This window comes from Gymnoscopelus braueri (genome assembly GCF_963280865.1).
Source record: "Gymnoscopelus braueri genome assembly, chromosome: 14".
Lineage (NCBI taxonomy): Eukaryota > Metazoa > Chordata > Actinopteri > Myctophiformes > Myctophidae > Gymnoscopelus > Gymnoscopelus braueri.
The window spans coordinates 8,299,441-8,318,315 of NC_137619.1; the positions used below are offsets into that span (position 1 = coordinate 8,299,441).

Here is an 18,875-nt window from a genome sequence, read left to right on the forward strand (position 1 = left end):
TACAGTGTATTATGGGCGTGCGTGTGCTTCACTGAACACATGGACACCGATAGAAATAGCAATTTACACAGACATGCATGTGTTGTAGAGTAAATATTACTGTACATAGTAGACATACAAATGCATAAAGTAGAAAGGCAAATTGTGTTGTATTTTACAGGCACTGCACAGCAAAACTTGAAAGTAATTTCCCTGCCCTTGAATGGTACAAAATGGCCAAGAAACCAATAGCAATATATTTTTTAAAACATATTAAGCGTTAAAAGCAGTCATCTCGCTCACACCCAAAGCAATACACAAGCTGATACGTCATGATTGTAGCCACAGAAAACAATCTAGTTAATGGCTAGATTAATGGCAAAAGTGAGAATTCACAGTTTGACAGAGCAATGTTAAGAATGCAGAGATAGCATATAAAACAAGATAGATATATATATATATATATATATATTTGTTTTTTTTACAGAGCCACTGAGCTTGTAGTTTGCATACTGGGACCGGTCTTCACGTGAAACCAAGGACTCAGCCGTTCTAACTCAGACAGGTAGTAAAGCATTTCATCACAGCGTCCCTGTAAAGACAAAGACACATGAATGTTATAACAAACAGACAATATATTAACCCATTAAGACCGGGAATGCATGCATGTGTCATTTTAAGATTTCTTTGGCTATTCAAAAAATAGCAGATATACAAGAATGTTTTTGAAAAATCGTGGAAAACGTGTGCAAATCTTTGTATATATATATTTTTTTAAAGCGAACATTTTAACTCAAATCTTTGCTTCTGGGTTTTTTTGAGATGGGGTTCTGCGGCCAAATACATCATTTTGTGGGCCCTTGACAAGAAAAAGTTTGAGAACACCTGATTATAGCAGTTTTCATAAAACTAATAGGATTTAGAAGACATTTGTAGAATCCCCAGAAGCAAAGATTTGCGTTACAAATGTTCGCTTTAAAAATATATGTATTAAAACATTTGCACAAATTTTCAGGATTTTTCAAAAATAGCAGATCTACAAGCTCGTAGCGTGGCACTCGGTGCCGCACTATGATCTTGTATATCTATCTGCTATTTTTGAATAGCCCAAAGACGTCTTAAAATGACACAGATGCGTTCCCCGTCTTAATGGGTTAAAAAAAAGACGATAACGCGCCAAAGAGTTCTAATTATCCTGGCATTAGACTCTATCTATCCTTTTTTCTGTTATGCATACACAAGCGAAGATGACACAACTCATTTCGTACGAGGGCTAAGGGAGAGGCTCATCATGAATAAGTAAGCGTGTTTTGGCTGGGCGGCAGCAGCACATGCTACCAATGAGGGGGGGGGGGGGGGGGCTTCCTCTTTCAAGTTGCTGTGCATTGACGGACGGCGCAAAGCGAGCCATCGCCAAGGCAACGCCAGGCAGCCGCCTCTTCCGTTTCTTTCACATTGTTGCCGTTGCCATTGCCATCACCATCAGTGTGTTGCTATGCAGACTTTGCCTGCCACACTCAAAATTCAGCGGAGGAGGAGGTGTGAACCCACTCAAGGTTAAACGGAGAGAGCCGATCGTAGGCAAACCATGAAGGAGGGGGTTGGTGACTCACACCTACTTCTTCACCTGATTTGTTCTTTCACAGCACATACGCAAATATCCAACCTCAGCATTCTCCTTTTTGCCATTATAATACCCAAAGGTTCACTTCATTCATCTTCATTTGAGGCGCGCCTTTATTTTCGCTTCCAAAAACACAGTATGAAAAAATCACGAATTAGATGTCTCTTATTTCTGAGGAAATATTCGAATGACTGCTCTGTCTGCCAGAAGATCACTTGCAGTAGGTTTTAACATGGTGTGTGTGGACGACAGTAGGGCTGTCACGATTATGAAATTTTACTTTACGATTAATTGTCACTCAAATAATTACGATTAATTGTGTTTCTGTCGTTGAAAATTAATGGGACATTATGAATAAAAATTACATTTCTGTTTGGCTTTTAGCCTCCGTAAACAAAAGGTGCACAGGGCAGATATGACAAATAACGCATATTTAATTACTTCATACTTAAAAATAAACATTGATAGTGGAAATAGCCAATCTACAAGCAAAAAATGCATCGCATCACGATGTGTTTAGAGCTTGTAGATCGGCTATTTCCACTATTTGTCTTTTATTTTATTTTATATATGAACATTTTTAACATGGAATTGATGTGGCTATAACCAGATATCACAGTTTGACTGGGCATGGTCATTTATACTCGCATCGCGTTGTGAGAACTTGTAGATCGTCTACTTTCAGCGCGTGACACCCTCACGTGGTAAAAGTACAAATCACCTGTTTACGCTATTCTATTTACCTCTGTAAAATAATACCATGAAAAACAACAGACAGCTAAATAATCCAATCCCAACTAAATGAAAAAAATGGATTAGTGCAAGAGGCTTAAGGCCAGAGGAAAACACTAAACATTTGTTGACAAAAAAAACAAACAAAACAAAAGAATATAGGTGTAAAAATGTTGAAGTGTAACCCACAGTGTTTTTTTTTAAGTCAACAACATACGGCACCATTGTACATTTCTCTGTACAGATTTGGACTTTGGGAGGTTAGCAGCGCAGACACTGGTCTTTGTCTGGACTCTGTTAGCATCTGGGCTGGGGGAGGTGGGGGAGGGGTAATGAGGGATGTTTGTAGGAGGATTCTCAGCTGTCAGAATGGATTAAAGAGTCTCCCGCATACACGAGGCGCTCACGGCAGGGGGGCCAGGGGGCATTAGACCTCTCACTAGATGAGAGATAACCCTGTTTACAGTTGGACTGTCAAAATAACATCACCCCATTCTGAGAGGTAGCTCAGCCAGGTGCCGGAAACATATGGCTTGATTTATGGACGGAAAAGCAACATTTTGAGGACAGTTTCTTTTGTCCTCTGAACGTTTGTGAATATGTGTGACAGCATTTGAAAAAGACCCCCAAAAAATCTTATTTTACTCTATACATAATAATAATTAGACCTATTTGAACCTGCGGGGGGGATTCAGTTTCCAGCTTCGCCCAGCTGATTGCTGCCCAAGTGGTAAGACTGAGTGTCTTGCTCAGGGACACATTGCCGGGGCCGGGACTCGAACCTGGGACCTCCTGTTTCCCCAAGCGGCCTCTCTACTCATTCAGCTATTGTCCTTCCCCCATATATAGATTAGATTACATGTATTGTCATGTCCTCAGAGAGGAAATACTGTCCCGGCTCACATAAGGTGAACATTATGAAAGACAAACTTTCTGTGAGAATAAGTTACGACTATAAAGTGCATTTATGCTCAGAATGTTATTTTGACTTTTTGTGCATCCAAACAACAACAGGCCCCATAGGCTAAAAGCACTGAGAGGGTGTGAAATGACGTGCTGCCATTTGGGTGACAAGGTGATGGCCAGTGACGTCTGTCTATTCCTAGCAGGGGATTACGGCCATGTGTTGAAGAGAAACAGCAGGGTGCTTAGCAGTAAATAAAAACATGTTTTCATTCAAGGATTGCCTCGTCGGGTTTAATTACCCACGTTACGTTTGTGGGCACGTGACTGACAGTGACACTTATTTAGGTATGGCATTAGGATTCTCAGTAGTGGCACACATCATGGTCACTGGGCTCAAACACCCAATTACTACAGTGTATGTCAACCTAATGCTGCTGCTGTCTTACCTGGCGAATGGAATGTACGAGATGCTATACCTGGAAAGGAACAAAGAAAGGAGAGTTAGTTAGTTTTTTTTTGTTTATTAGTTGTTTTTTCAGACTTTCACGAAAAAAAGAAATCATACAAAACATACTGAATTCATCAAAACATTTAGCCTGGGAAAAAAAAGGTATAGACTGAAGCCTAAGCTTATTACGTCTACCCTTTTGTTATTTAAAGGGGTAGTTCACCCCCAAAATAACTTTTTTTCTATTGATTACTGACCATCTGGAGCCTTGAATTCATAGATATTTTTTTGTTTTTGTCACATTCCTAAGCCAATAATTTGATTATAATAAATGTGTCCCCATTGATTCCGGTAGGAGACACAAATGCATTTGTGTCTCCTACCGGAATCAATGGGGCTACATTTATTATAATCAAATAATAAAGGAAGGAATGCGACAAAAACAAAAAAATATCCATGAATTCAAGGCTCCATGGGGTGAGTAATCAATAGAAAAAAAAATATTTGGGGGGTGAACTACCCCTTTAACTTTAAAAAATATATACACCTTGTCCAAGTATTCAAATACATCAATTAATGTAACTAATTTCCACTCAATAAAATGTATAAAAAATATTTCTCTTCCTTAAAACAATAATGAACAACAATTTTAACTGTTACTCTATAGCTATCTATTGCTTTGTTTTTAAACAACTTCTTAAACTTACCCATATTACTACATCCTTTTAATTCATTATCAGATTTATTCCACAACTTAACTCCCTTAAGTCAGTGCTCCTGTCCATTTCCTATTCCGACAATATTAAAATCTAGTATCGGACTAAACAAGACAAACTGAAGACAAAGATCGTAATAGATAAAATGCAGTAAAAATACAATTGCACAACACTGAAAGAAAAGTGTAGTCATAATAAAGGCCTTCTCAGTGTGCCTTCTCAATTAGCAACAATTAGCAATAGCATACCTACCTGACTAAAACACATTCCATATACAAATCATGAAGAATGCTTAACCTTTTGTTTGTGTACATGTGCTTTAGCTCACCCAAAACAGTAACATTAACCTTTAAGGCAGATACTGTTAGGTCTTAATAGGTAACAGCTGTCTCTTCTCTAACAAAGGCATTTTGATGATTAACACAAAATGCGTAAACATGTTCTTTATTGAGGCATCAACAAAATGAAACGGATTAAAGTCATTCATCCCAGCATCTCTGACAGACGTGTGCCAGAGGATTAAATCATCAGCATCCAATGTCGACAACAAGGCTAATGTGTTCAAAGGGTTTTCTAGGGTACATTTAACACAAGCCTGGGTTTGTGTATCCCATTATTGACTTGCACCATTTCATCTGAAGTTTTGGCTTTGCTTTTTGGACTCGCTACTTAACACTGCGGTTGTTAAACCTACACTTGTAAAATAAAAAAAACGGACCTGTCCATTTACACTGAAGATTTTACTGTGTACCCAGCAAATACAATATAAAACAGTCTAAATAGTGAAAAAGAAGAAGGAGGATTCTCAAGCTGTGAACAGTCCATTAGAAACAAGAACATACTGGATGGACAATGGATAATGACTGGATCACCTCATTAAACCCATTAATTATCAACAAGTGGTTACTGTGAACTACAGGGACAACTCTGATGAACTGAGGATTCTAAATTGGTTTGCACTTAAAGGGATAGTTCACCCCTAAAATGACTTTTTCTATCCATTAGTCACCCCATGGAGACTTGAATTCGTGGATATTTTTTTGTTTTTGTCACATTCCTAAGCCAGTAATTTGATGACCGGCAGTGGTTCCGGTAGGAGACACAAAGAGTCTCCTTTGTGCCTGCCTACCACTGCCTACAGCTCCGCTGGTCATCAAAATATTGGCGACAAAAACTATCCATGAATTCAAGTCTCCATGGGGTGACTAATCGATTTTTTTTGGGGGTGAACTATCCCTTTAAAACACTAAATGTAACACACACATTCATCATCTTGTGTTACAACCCACGGTACAGCCAACGACGATGCCAAATCAATCACTTCAAGCATCCCAGTTATTTGAAACATGTGAGGCATGTAAGTACAATAAATGAATAATTAACAGCGTATGGCTGCCCTCTCATTCAACCATCACACAGCAGGCCCTGCTCTTCTACTCCGTAGATGTGGGAACAGGCAGTGTGGTAATAATTACAACAAGGCCGAGGTAATGGAAGGTCCTGCATACCACAGGGTAGGAGTTTGGCAAAGTTACAGCCATAATGTTCCCTATCAAAGACAATGAATAAGTATTATGAACATAATAACTGTTATGTATTATCGTTTGGTATCCAGCAGTGTTAATTTCGTCGACAAAAACTATGATGAAAAATGTTCGTCGACTACCTTTTTTCACTGATGAAAACGAAATAAAAACGAAATAAAAACTAAGCTACGATGACTAAAACTAAGACTAAATATATTGACAATTTCGTCGTCAAATAAAAACTAGACTACAATTTTAGGGAGGGAGTGGAGAAGATACTCAGTAGAACTAAGACAAGTCATTTTATGTTCGGTTGCACTCGGGTGTTGCGCTCTGAAAATAGCAGATCTACAAGCTCACAACGCGTCGCACTGCGACGCGTTGTGAGCTTATAGATCGGCTATTTTCAGCATGCAACCAAGTGTAAAATCAGCCATTACGCCGCCATCAAGGCACCGCCAACATACATTTTAGACGACTAAATCAACTGTAGATTTAGTCGACTAAAATCTTATATTTAGTCGACTAAAACCAGACTAAAACTAGGACATTTCAGATGACTAAAATATGAAAAATATTTTGTTCAAAAGACTATGACTAAAACTAAATCAAAATTTGCTGTCAAAATCAACGCTGGTATCCAGGCTAACAGGAAGTGACGGGAGTGTCTGAATGCACCTCAGTCTCCTATGACTAGGCTTGAATGTGGGCGATTGTGGTTGCCACGGTGACGATGATGCTTCCTACTCTCATAGTACAGTCAGAGTGAGAGAGTACACGGTGTTCGTGTGCTATAGCAGCAACGGTCAAGGCCAATCACGTCTTGTCCGATGACGCAGGTTTCCGCTGCCCAGAGAGACCGTCCATTATGTTCCTTACTTGAGCTGCTGGGGGTAACGTGTTCTCATACACAGAAACTCTTTGTCACCGCTGTGCAAACATGCTCACACATTAACAAATACACTCACTGACACGCCAAGACACATCGCCGGCTGGACCTTTTTATTTGCTGCTGTGCCGCAAAGTCAACCCCACTAAGCTCACATGGTGTCAATCAAAAAAAAATACGGGTCATGGTGTCTAAAACTAGTTGGCAAGGGAACGATCCACATTACTGACAGGAGATATGTCCACACTGACGTCACTTTTTCTACCAAGCGGGAAAAACCCTCCCAATAAAGTGAAAAGCGATGCAGCTTATCCTCATCACAACTTCACATACTAAACACAGGTACCTAAACCAAACGTCATTGATTGTTCATAAATGCTATGGAGAATCCTAAGCTAAACATACCACTAAATACATATATAGTATGATGATAAACACTGAATGACACTCTCATACTGTAGTTCCCTACTGATACGGACAACTAATCAATTAGCTATCGCAGTGTAACGCCAGATCAACTACTAAACCGTAAGATCACGTACAGCATACCGTTATAATATTCAAAACATTAAAAGAAAATGCAAGCATAGCTTTTTCCCCCCAGACCAAGCATGTGCCACGAGGCCACTTTGGGTCCCTGACAGTTCAAGTTTAACCATTCACAGGATTTAGGCCAAGCATGTGCCCAGGGCAGTAAGTCAGATTAGCTTACAATTAGCCCAATGATCTCAACTCATTGACACATAACACAAGCTGAGGCAGCTGGACTGAAGCTCTTATGGTTTCCTGTGAATGCCTCTTGATTTGAATGGGTATCACTGACACAATAATTGTTAGCCAACTGTGCCACAGTGGAGAGATGGCTGAGGGTGGTAGGTAGCACTTACCATGTCATTGCCAAGAACTGCAGAATACAGAAGATGAGAGCCAACAACTTTTTGTCCCACTGTGCAAAAAAAATACAAAAGAAGATGTGACGTGAAAATCTCTGCAGCAACCCAATGCCGCTACTAGTACCCGATACACAGTCCAACCAGTTTCAGTCTATTTATTTACTTACCCAAAACGCTGCACAGAGTGTCAACACAAGGCAGAGCTGGAGGATGACAAAAAAAAGTCAAAGTAAATATCTGGGAAACTTGCGCAACAATATGAAACTCACAATATGAAGGAAAAAAAAACACTTTTTTTATATGTGAACTGTTTGGCCATTTACAGAAAACACAAGGCTTCTAACCAAAAGGCATAAAAAAAAAACAGAACATGTTTGCCTATAGACATGCCCAAAACAAAACATAGACACCAGGTTCAATGTGGGCAATACCACGAGGATTCCAACTCTTATAATCGGGTATATGTACACTCAAAGGTTAGCCAGCCGCAGGCCACCTAAGGAGTAAGTAAATACAGATGACAATAAACTGGAGCCTCACTTAATCCAGGGCTTAAGAGACAAATGGAAAACAGAAAGATTCCATGTCGCGTCTGTTGTTCCCACATGACATGAATGTCATGGATCGAGTAAAGCAATGCAAGGAGGTAAAACTCTCAATAAAAATGTTGGCTATTGGCTTTAGACACGGGGCTGAGCACAGCTATGAGTGGCTGGTTCCCCACATCAACTGTCTGACACAGAACATACACCAGACCGGACAGTGTGTCTCCACCAAAGCCTCGCCCCTTTTTGGGGGGGCATGCTCCCCATGGTGACCCAATGCTGTTTGAAATAAATGAGCTTACCTTACCGTATATCATTTGACAGCACTAGGGCTGTCACCATTACACATTTAAGTTGACGATTAATTTTCACTCAAATAATTGCGATTAACTATTGAATTGTGTGTTTGGCCATTGAACACTGGAACATATGAAGCCTAAAAGGCTTCATATGTTCCAATCAAAAATGCACAGGGCAGATATGACAAATTACTTAAATATACAAAGACATTATTGACATATTTAATAATTTTTACATGTAAAAATAGCAGAAATAGTAGATCTACAAGCTTACAACACGTCACTTTGTGACGCGTTGTAAGCTTGTAGATCTGCTATTTCTGCTTTTTTTTTATATTTGAAAAGGTGTGAAAATGTTTCAACATGGAAACGATTATGCAAAAATATTTTTCGATTATCTCATATAATTGCGATTAGACGATAATATAATAATTGTAACAGGCCTAGACGGCACTATCTATTTCTTCCGATTACATTCTTATATTATTCTGTGCGTCTCGTTGTCTGTTTATCCGGATTCATTGATAGACAAGCACACAGAGATAGATAAATAGATTAGATACCTCGATTAGATTGAATAACAAAGATTAAATAAATCCGGAGGAACAGATGTCAACAGGACGCGCGGAATGTGGATAATCTGACGTGACGTCAGCAGGTCGGAAATGATACGCTGGAGTTAAAACAAATTTCTCGTTATCAACAAATACTTATGGGGAAATTAATCATTGACAATGGCATGATTCCCAACAGTGCCGCAAAGCTGTCCGTTAATCTCGTACTCAGCTCAGACAGATTCAGTTCCCTACTGACTAAACAAATATGATACTAAATAGCAGTGGCGTAAGTAACTAAGTACATTTACTCAAGTACTGTACTTAAATACAATTTTGAGGTATTTTTACTTTGCTTAAGTATTTCCAATTTTCAGTACTTTTACTTCTACTCCACTACATCTCAGAGGCAAATATTGTACTTTTGCTCCACTACAATTATTTGAGAACTTTAGTTACTAGTTACTTTGCAGATTTGGATTATTATTACAAAACATACATTACCTACTTCAGCCCTATATATATATTTTGGCCATTTGAAAATAGCCGATCTACAAGCTCACAATGCGTCGTGATGCGACGCATTGTGACTGAGCTTGTAGATCTGCTATTTTCAAAAGATTTTAATGCACTTTCAAATGTTTGAAAACTTGTCAAAAAGGACATTCAGCATAATGAGTACTTTCTACTTTTGGTACTTTAAGTGCATTTTGATACCAATACTTTTGTACTTTTACTCAAGTAAATTTTGAATTCTGGACTTTTACTCGTAAAGGAGTATTTCTACATTGCAGTATTGACACTTTTACTTAAGTAAAACATTTTAGTACTTTTTCCACCACTGCTAAATAGCACTAAAAGTGGTTATTAGGCTAATAATCATAGGGGAACCTATTTTGGTGCTACAGCACCTGTCTTAAAAGTGCTATAGCACCTGTCTTAAACGTGCCACATAGCACCTTTGTCTAATTTAGCTATAGAACCATTAAAAAGGTGCCAAAACTAAACAAGCAAAGAACCACACAGGGAACATATATGGCGGCGGTGCTATATAGCACCTCAACCATCCCAAATAACTGCTGAAGAACCCTGTGAGAATGTTGTCACCTTATGTATACTTAACCAGAAAAATGTTGTTTTTGTTCACACTACAGCTACAGGGGACTATTTACAGAGATAAACAGTAACAAAAAAAGAATGTATTTACCAGCATAACAATGGTGGCTATCAGTCTTGTTGGTTCAAACATGCGCTTTAACTGTTTAAATGGTCCCATCAGGAAGCAGGTGCTTGAAATTAAACAACAACAAAAAGTTAATAGTTACACATACATGTATAAATGAAAAACACATCAGCAGTAAGTTCAATCATACACAAGGGATATCTGAATCTTTCTTCAGTCGTAGTACACAGTAATAATCATGAGTACACGATGACACATTCAAAACCCACGATCAACAACTCCATTACCGTTTCTTAACACCCAGGTTGCAGGTATATGACGTCAGCAACGGAATCAAAACAAAGGCTATCCCCACCCAGCTAGCCAGAAGGTGCTGAGCACGACTGAGTGGGCTGAATGGGGCTGTCTGTTCAGAGTGTCATACAGTGTGGTGTGCAGTGGTGGAAAGTAACTAAATACATTTACTCAAGTACTGTACTTAAGTACAATTTTGAGGTATTTTGACATTACTGGAGTATTTCAAATTTTCAGTACTTTTACTTCTACTCCACTACAACTCAGAGACAAATATTGTACTTTTACTCCACTACAATTAATTGAAAACCTTAGTTACTAGTTACTTTGTAGATTTTGATTATTATTACAAAAACATACATTAACCACTTCAGCCCAATAGAATATACATTTCGGCCATTTGAAAATAGCCGATCTACAAGCTCACAATGCGTCGCATCGCGACACATTCAAAAGATTTTTACAAGACTTGAGAAATGGGACATTTCTGCTTTCTGCTTTTGGTGCTTTAAAGGTAGGGTAAGTGATTTGCAATTATTCAAATAATTGCAAAATGGGTCTATGTTCTGATAGTGCTCGTTACTATAGAGTGTCCTGTCCATATAAGGAGTCTCCATGTCTCTCCAGCTCTTTATTAAACAGAAAATGCATTTTCGTTTCAGTTTCAGTTTCATTTCCAATTTTATCCAATCAGGATAGAGAACTCAATCAGGATATAGATTAAACAAGTGAAATTGGAAGTGATGACACTAAGAAATGAGCAGGCAAAATTTGAACAGGAACACTATAAAAATGAAGCTTAAAAATGGGTACTTTCTCCTGATTGGCTGAGATTTTGACACCTACCAGAAAATGTATTTTCTGTTTATTAAAGAGCTGGAGAGACGGGGAGACTCCTGTTACTGAACAAACACTCTATAGCAATGATTACTATCAGAATATAGTGCTTTAACCTTTTAACAAAATACTTTTTGTTTTAACCCAAAAATATCACTTACCCTACCTTTAAGTACATTTTGATACCAATACTTTTGTACTTTTACTCAAGTACATTTTGAATACGGGACTTCTACTTGTAACGGAGTAGATCTACATTGCAGTACTGATACTTTTACTTAATTAAAACATGCGAGTACTTTTTCCACCACTGAAGGTGTGTCACTGCAGCAGAGTGCTAGGTGAGGACTGTCGAGTGCTCAGGGCGAAAGACACAGTAAATTATATGGACTCCCACACGGCTGATTAGTAATTTTGCTGTGGGCCATTACATCAGTGCGTCTAAGCATCACTGACTTTAGCCGTGAGGATGTTAGACATTAAAATATGGTGACCTGTGATGAGCCGGTCAGAGTAATCCACCTCTGGTTCAACACCAGAAGGTGAATGCTAACGGCCCTACAGTATACCTACAGTATACCTCAGTAGGAAGCAGGCCAGACATCCTAACTTTGTCTCTATAAACAGAATGGACTTCGCACGAAATGCTTCATAAATTGGCAATTGCCGATGTCAGGCAGAAACCTTATATGTCCATTATTTCATCTCATCATGCTTTTTCAAAAATGTATGCCCTATTTTATACTTCATCTTGTGTCGCACATCTAGAACCTCACAACATGCCACGATGTGCCGCGTTGTGAGCTTGTAGAAATGATTTCCTTGTAGGAAATATTTAATCCTGTGCATTTTGTGTTTGACTCGTGTCTCTGATACAGCCTTCCACTGAGACTGGCACAGTGGTGAAACCATCTGGCTTTGTATAACGCTTTCACTTGTGTTCAGCCCGTAGCACTTGCCCTCCTAGCCTTGGCGACCTTGCAGGATTATGCAAAGGCTAAAATGTAACTTAGACGGCATGTTATGTAGACAGATGCCAGGTCATTGTTGACCTGGCATCCTGTAGTGTGTATAGTTTCAATGTAGGCTGATGATAGGTTCTTGGTTTACGTATGTATTAGTTATTATTAGATTATTGGTTTACTTATGTATTACTTTATTATTAGATTACTATTTTTATGCATTTGATGTATTATGTGTATTATGATGTATTATCTTGTGTCCTTGCTTACTGTAAACCGCTCTGGATTAAGAGTGTCTGCTAAATGCCTAAACAGTAAACTGTGTTCAAAGCCCATTTAAAACACAACACTGTTATGGAGCAGTAACCAGGGGTTTGGAAACCCAAGGTGACCCAGTTTCATTCATTGTCTTGTGTGTCTGTCCACATGTTACCGGTAGATCCTGAATATGACACTTGAGACAAAAATACTGCCCCCTGCTGGAAAACAATACCACCGTCAATGAACAGTCAACAGCATGTCAATGGAGAACACTATGTGGTTTGTCACAGCATCTGAGGTCTATAGATGGTATCTAGTGTCTAGGTTACTAAATGTAAGCTGCTAATGTCGTGAGATGATGAGAACGCTCTAAAAGTTGCTTAAGAATAAAACATGTCATAGAAAGATAATCACAACTTAGGCTTACACAATAGAGGCCAAGTAGTATCAAAAAACTAAACAAGAAAACCCTTCCACATCAGGAAGTGTCCGTACAGGATGTGAAACCTCCCCATTCCAGGAGGATCCTAAGATTATGGTCTACTCTAAATCAATGGCACACTTCCAAGGAACTATTTTCATACTTTTAAAAAATCACACCCAGTGTGAAGTGGGCGGTGTGGTCATCACAGTGGTCATCACAGTGATGGAAGCTTTTTTTTAAAAGTGCATAGTCCTATTTATAGGTTATTAATTTCATCATGTGTCTCGCTAGCCAATCACAGTGCTGAATAGAGTCAGCCAATAGAGTCAGCCAATCACAGTACAGCTAGGGGTGTACTAATGCTAAGGGTGTACTAATTATGAGCCAATTACAGTACAGCGAAGGGTGTACTAATGAGGTGTCCCAACCCCACTTATAGGGGCGGCTACACCGCCCAATAACAATTTGATATAGTTTGTGTAATATATACTTGGTTGTGGTGAGGTTTACCCAAATCTTAGACATGTTTGCACATTTTGCAGTTGTTCTGAAACAAGACTGAGTGTAATGGTGTGACTCCCATATGGATCTTAGACGTCATGTGGCCAGTCTATGATGTCAGTCACCTGTAACTTCAATACTATGATTGATGTCTGACCCTACATTTGGGCAAGGTTTCAGCCCGATCTGACCGATTCACCATCATTATAAAATGTACAACTACCGTAAGTGAAATAAATGAGTTTAAGTAATTCCTTGGCCTACCGGCAGTCTGCACTAGAAAATGTGGTGCTGATAAGCAAGATTAGCCCCACCCACCCACCCAACCGCACACCCACCCACACACACACACACACACACACACACACACACACACACACACACACACACACACACACACACACACACACACACACACACACACACACACACACACACACACACACACACACACACACACACACACACTTTAGATGGCTCGCCTCCTACAGCAGTGGTTCTCAACCTTTTCAGGCCATGACCCCCCAAAATAATCATATTTGAACTGGGGACCCCCACCCTGATAAGCACAAAATTGAGCGATAAGCACATAAGATTTTGTTTGACTTGGTTCAACAGATTGTGAAAAACAAGGCGTTGAGCTTGTAGATCTGCTATTTTCACAATTTCTGCCTCTTTCTTATATTATTTGACAATTTGGCCACAGTTTTTATAGTATAGTTTGTTGATTACTTTTGATGCAGTAATGGTCCTTTTTCCCCCTTATATATATATATATATATATATATATATATATATATATATATCTTTTTTTTTTTTTTTTTTTTTTTTTTTTTAGGTATTAGAAAGGTCTTAAAAGTCCTTAGATTGTCACTTCACTGTCATCTGGGGACCCTCCCAAAATCATGACCACTGGGGGTCCCGACCCACAGGTTGAGAAGCACTGTCCTACAGAGCCACACTGTAAAAAGATGGATTCCCCAAGAAGATAAAGTGTTAACTTTAGAGTTACTTGTACATGTCCATATCAGCAGCACTGTATTTTTCCTGGGCCTGGTCTTATTTGAATATCACGATAATGTCCCACACAGGATGGAAATGTACCGTTGGAACATCAGTAGACCATGCATGGCTTTAAGGCAGCAGTCTTACCTGGATAGTGCTGCGAGGTTCCCTATGGTGTAGAAGACGGCAAAGAGCTTAATGCCGGCTTTGGGCAAGAACAGCAATGCTGAACCCTGGTAAAAAAAGAAAACAAAGCAGTCATGTCATTACATTCCAAACAGCGACGGCGTATGTTCTTAACTAGCTTCGTCCTGGATAATCTTATACAATAATTTCACTATTGAACTCCTTCACTTTCTTAAAAGTTTCTTCTTGTGTAGTCATTCTAGACATTAAGATCATCACGGTGATAATGACAGAACGTGGGCTCCCCCTAGTGCCAAAAGGTCTGTAAAGCCAGTTCCTGGATACCATTTAACTTGTAATTTACAGAACTACCAGGGGTAAAGATTGACAGCACTGTCAGCATATAATTGTAACCCCCCCCCCCCCCCGAACCACTTAAGCCCTCATTTCTACGTCATACTTAACCACTGTTAGTGTGTCGTTTTCACCATTTTGCTATAGAAGAATTTTTTTTGAAAAATGTCAGCCAGCTATAATGACATGCCCGAAATAGGGAAGCCGGCATATGTGGTTAAGAGTAGACCTTTCATCACAGCAGAGTGAGAGTGTGAATTATCAGTATGCAGTGGCTTGTGTCTGTTATCAGTGGGACAGGGTTAACTGTCCAACTGTCTTATGTGGCTGGCTAGTGGCCACCGATTTGTTTCAAATGTCAGCACCAGAGGTTTGCTGATTTTAGCTCATAGTTTTACATTATTCTTCAAATATACGCATTCATGCACATTACTAAATAACATTTAGCTATTATGGGACAAATTAAGAGACTTGCTTAAAGTCAAACAGTGGAAAAACGAGTATGGTTTTGACCTAAACCTAATTTACTCATGAATACCTTTTCAAGCGATAAACAGGATCCATTTTGCCACGTTTATCGCTTGAAAATAATGTTTTTAGATGAGTGACGTTGGTTGCTGTGTGGCAAAGTATACAAGCTTTAGAAAGCACCAAGACTCACTAATATCGAGCACAGGATGCCTCCAGCGAAGCATATGACAAACCATTTCACCCTGGTGCTGTAGCTGAGCGTGGTAGAATCAAGGACCTGGTGAGAGAACAATGAGAGGATGTCACAATGACCCACAGAAATACCCCACCGAACAACAGACGTGGACTTCCTATTGATGACGTTTACCACTGCCAAGGGTGTACATTCAGACATTCTTTTATAACACACACACACACGAGTACAACACAACATGACAGATCAGACACAGCGAACATTCAAACAACCTGAAAAGGCAGTTTTTTTTAGTGTGCGTTGATTTACAGTATGTGAACTGTAATGTTTAATGTGTATATACATTTTTAAATGTGAACCCTAAGAAGGCTTAAGGCTTTAGGGCACAACTGATGGGGATCCCAAATAAAAACCATATATAACCCTAACCCAATGTACTGTAAATAAATAAAATAGCTGTGGAGGCGAATATTAAAACAACCTGATGAAGGAAATGATGAGGAGATTTGGAATAAGTTATTTTATACATTCAAAGAGAACTCTAAATGATGTATGCTGATGTCCTTGTAACCACAGCTAGTGTGTTAGTAAATGTATTCTTAAATGATCTGTACCTTTGACCTGTAACCTATAGGGACCAAGAGCTACTACCATGTGTTGTTGTCAATACAGAGGAGTGCTAAAATAGCGTTTGCATGGCTTAGTAAATAAACTGTGGTCAGAGTCAGACAGGACATTCCATTGGATTGTATTGTAAGTCTGCCTCTTGTTGCAACAATATAATACAAATAATTCATGTTTTAAGATATGGTTTCATGTGTCCTTGTTTCTGAGTCTTTGTTTCTGAGGTTATGCCGACAGATTTCCACGACAGAAATTAAGCATTTTATATCCAGAGACAGTGGCTAACAGATGCAAGGTTTCACATAAGGATAATAGAGCCCATTCCTAAAGCTGTTCAGTTCTAATATCAAGCATATTCTTTATGGTATGCAGTATGCACACATTTATAGTAATAGTGATATTCAGATGATGAACTCATCAAGCGCAAGTCAATATCTTACCTCATTTCCTCCTTCTCATGAAAGCATGTAAAAAGTGGCAACACACAGACAAAGTGAAATTCATTAGCCTAACTATTCATAGATAAGTGAAAGTGATAAGCCTATAGCAGTTGTTCTCAAACTGGGGGTCCAGGGACCCTCAGGGTTCCTTGAGTGAGTTCCAAATGGACCATTACATTACATTACATTACAGTCATTTAGCAGACGCTTTTATCCAAAGCGACTTACAATAAGTGTATTCAACATAGGTAGGGAACGAAAAACTACTAATCACCAGAAGTCTTTAGTGCATTATCTGCAAAAACAAGCAACCAAGAGTATACCTAGCGCTAAGGTAAAAGTGCAATATATCAGCTACCTATTTCCTTAAACAGATGAGACAAAATAGCTAAATCAAATGAGCATGAGCTAAAACAAATAAGTGAATCGACTAAACAAGATCCAATAAACAATCCAATAATCCAATAAACAATACAGCAATAGAAAACAAGCGTTCGTACAACTAGTTAACAACAAGTAGGTCAGGCAGAGAGGAAGGGTAGTGTTTCCTGAAGAGGTGAGTTTTCAGCCTGCGGCGGACCCTCACCGGTCTGTAATTCTGAGAGTGTACAAAAGGAACCAAATTTGTACACTCTCAGAGTTATGGTGGGGGTCCTTGAAATTAAAAAAGTTTGAGAACCACAGGCCAGACTCATGACAGCCCTGCTGACAGAGTTAATTTGCGTGAACATACTTGCTGGGAGGTCAAACTAAGTACATTAGAAGTTAAAGTTCATGACAGCCCTGTGCTGATTAAGTTAAGTGACATACTTTGTTCACGTGTCGGCACAAAAAAAAAGAACTAAAGATTGTTTTAAATAAAAAGTTAGCAAGCTGAGTTTAGCGACAAAATAAACTGACATTTACACATTTAAAGAACTTAACATTAACGGACAATGTGCAGCCAAACTTCTCCAAACTCTGAGCTTAATTTAAGCCAGGGGTCTTCAACAGGGGGTCCGGGACCCCCAGGGGGTCCTCAGAGTTACTACAGGGGGGCCTCCAAATCTTTGTGTTCTTGGAACATCTTTATACATTAACCACTTGAACCCCTATTCTGAGGGGAACATTAACCAAAAATAACAGATCTACAAGCACACAACGCCTCGCACAGTGAGGCGTTGTGTGCTTGTAGATCCGTTATTTTTGGCAAAGAGTTTGTGCAGAGGGGAAAAAAGAGCAGACAAAGTACAGAGCCAACGGTCATATTGACTAAGTATAGAGTGGTTAAAGGTCTGAAAATACACATTAACATCAATCCAACTAATAGAAAAGTCAACAAAACCAAAAAAGACATTAATTTACTCAACACTGATGATAGTTGCTGTCAAACCAGTCTATGAAGCGATCTATGATAACTATGAAAAAGTTTAATCTGCAACACAATGTTATACACAACAAAGTGGGGGTCCCCGATTTATCTCCCTCTCTCAGTCTCAGCCAAGGGGTACGTGGCCAGAAAAACGCCTGACTTAGGCTAAGCTATGTAGCTGCCTGGTGTTAAAGTGACTTTATGATGCTAACTGTTGACATGTAGCATTACATTACATTACATTACATTACATTACATTACATTACATACCTGTGCTGTCAGACCCAGCTCTTCGTTCTCCTCCTGGCCGCTCAACACACGACGAAGCTTGTCCATGTCGTTCAAAACTAACTGTTTACAGCTCTTATACTTGTTAATTCGTAATGAATTATAAGGAACTATATCTAATTCGCCAAAGTATAAACGACTTGTTGCGAGCAGTTCGCTCACATCAGCACAACAAGCAGTGTTCAGTCAGCAAATATAACGGAGCAAATATAAGACTTCCGGTGGACGATCTCTTCAGAATAAGAGTACCCTCTAGAGTAAAAAGAAACCATTGAAAACCATTGAAAAACGGTTCATTTGCACATTAAAACTATAAATTAAGCATTTAAACGAAGCTATATATCACATATTATGTTTCTGTGTAACAAAAACGGATTTAAAACATTAATTATTTATCTAAATTGATAGATGCTGTTCAAAGGAGTGCATAGCCTATACAAATTGGACACT

At 39.0% G+C, this 18,875-nt stretch overlaps 1 protein-coding gene across 1 annotated transcript; it reads right to left on the bottom strand.

Annotated features, from left to right (window-relative positions):
- Positions 1-125: 125 nt before the first annotated feature.
- sft2d1 (SFT2 domain containing 1) lies at positions 126-18,597 on the bottom strand. The gene is made up of 8 exons (XM_080448659.1): positions 18,408-18,597; positions 15,720-15,806; positions 14,726-14,811; positions 10,319-10,400; positions 7,881-7,916; positions 7,708-7,766; positions 3,688-3,717; positions 126-571 (listed from the first exon to the last, which is right to left on the bottom strand). The coding sequence occupies exons 1-8, from the start codon at positions 18,471-18,473 to the stop codon at positions 532-534; spliced, it is 486 nt and encodes a 161-aa protein (XP_080304785.1). The 5' UTR covers positions 18,474-18,597; the 3' UTR covers positions 126-531.
- Between the last annotated feature and the right edge of the window lie 278 nt (positions 18,598-18,875).

Bases quoted from the DNA above. Each gene is read 5' to 3' on its own strand.
- sft2d1 (XM_080448659.1), bottom strand. From the start codon at position 18,473: ATGGACAAGCTTCGTCGTGTGTTGAGCGGCCAGGAGGAGAACGAAGAG. The intron at 7,917-10,318 runs GTAAATACATTC...GTCATCCTCCAG, and splicing joins TAGCCACCATTGTTATGCTG to CTCTGCCTTGTGTTGACACT. The intron at 572-3,687 runs GTAAGACAGCAG...TTGTCTTTACAG, and splicing joins TCGTACATTCCATTCGCCAG to GGACGCTGTGATGAAATGCT.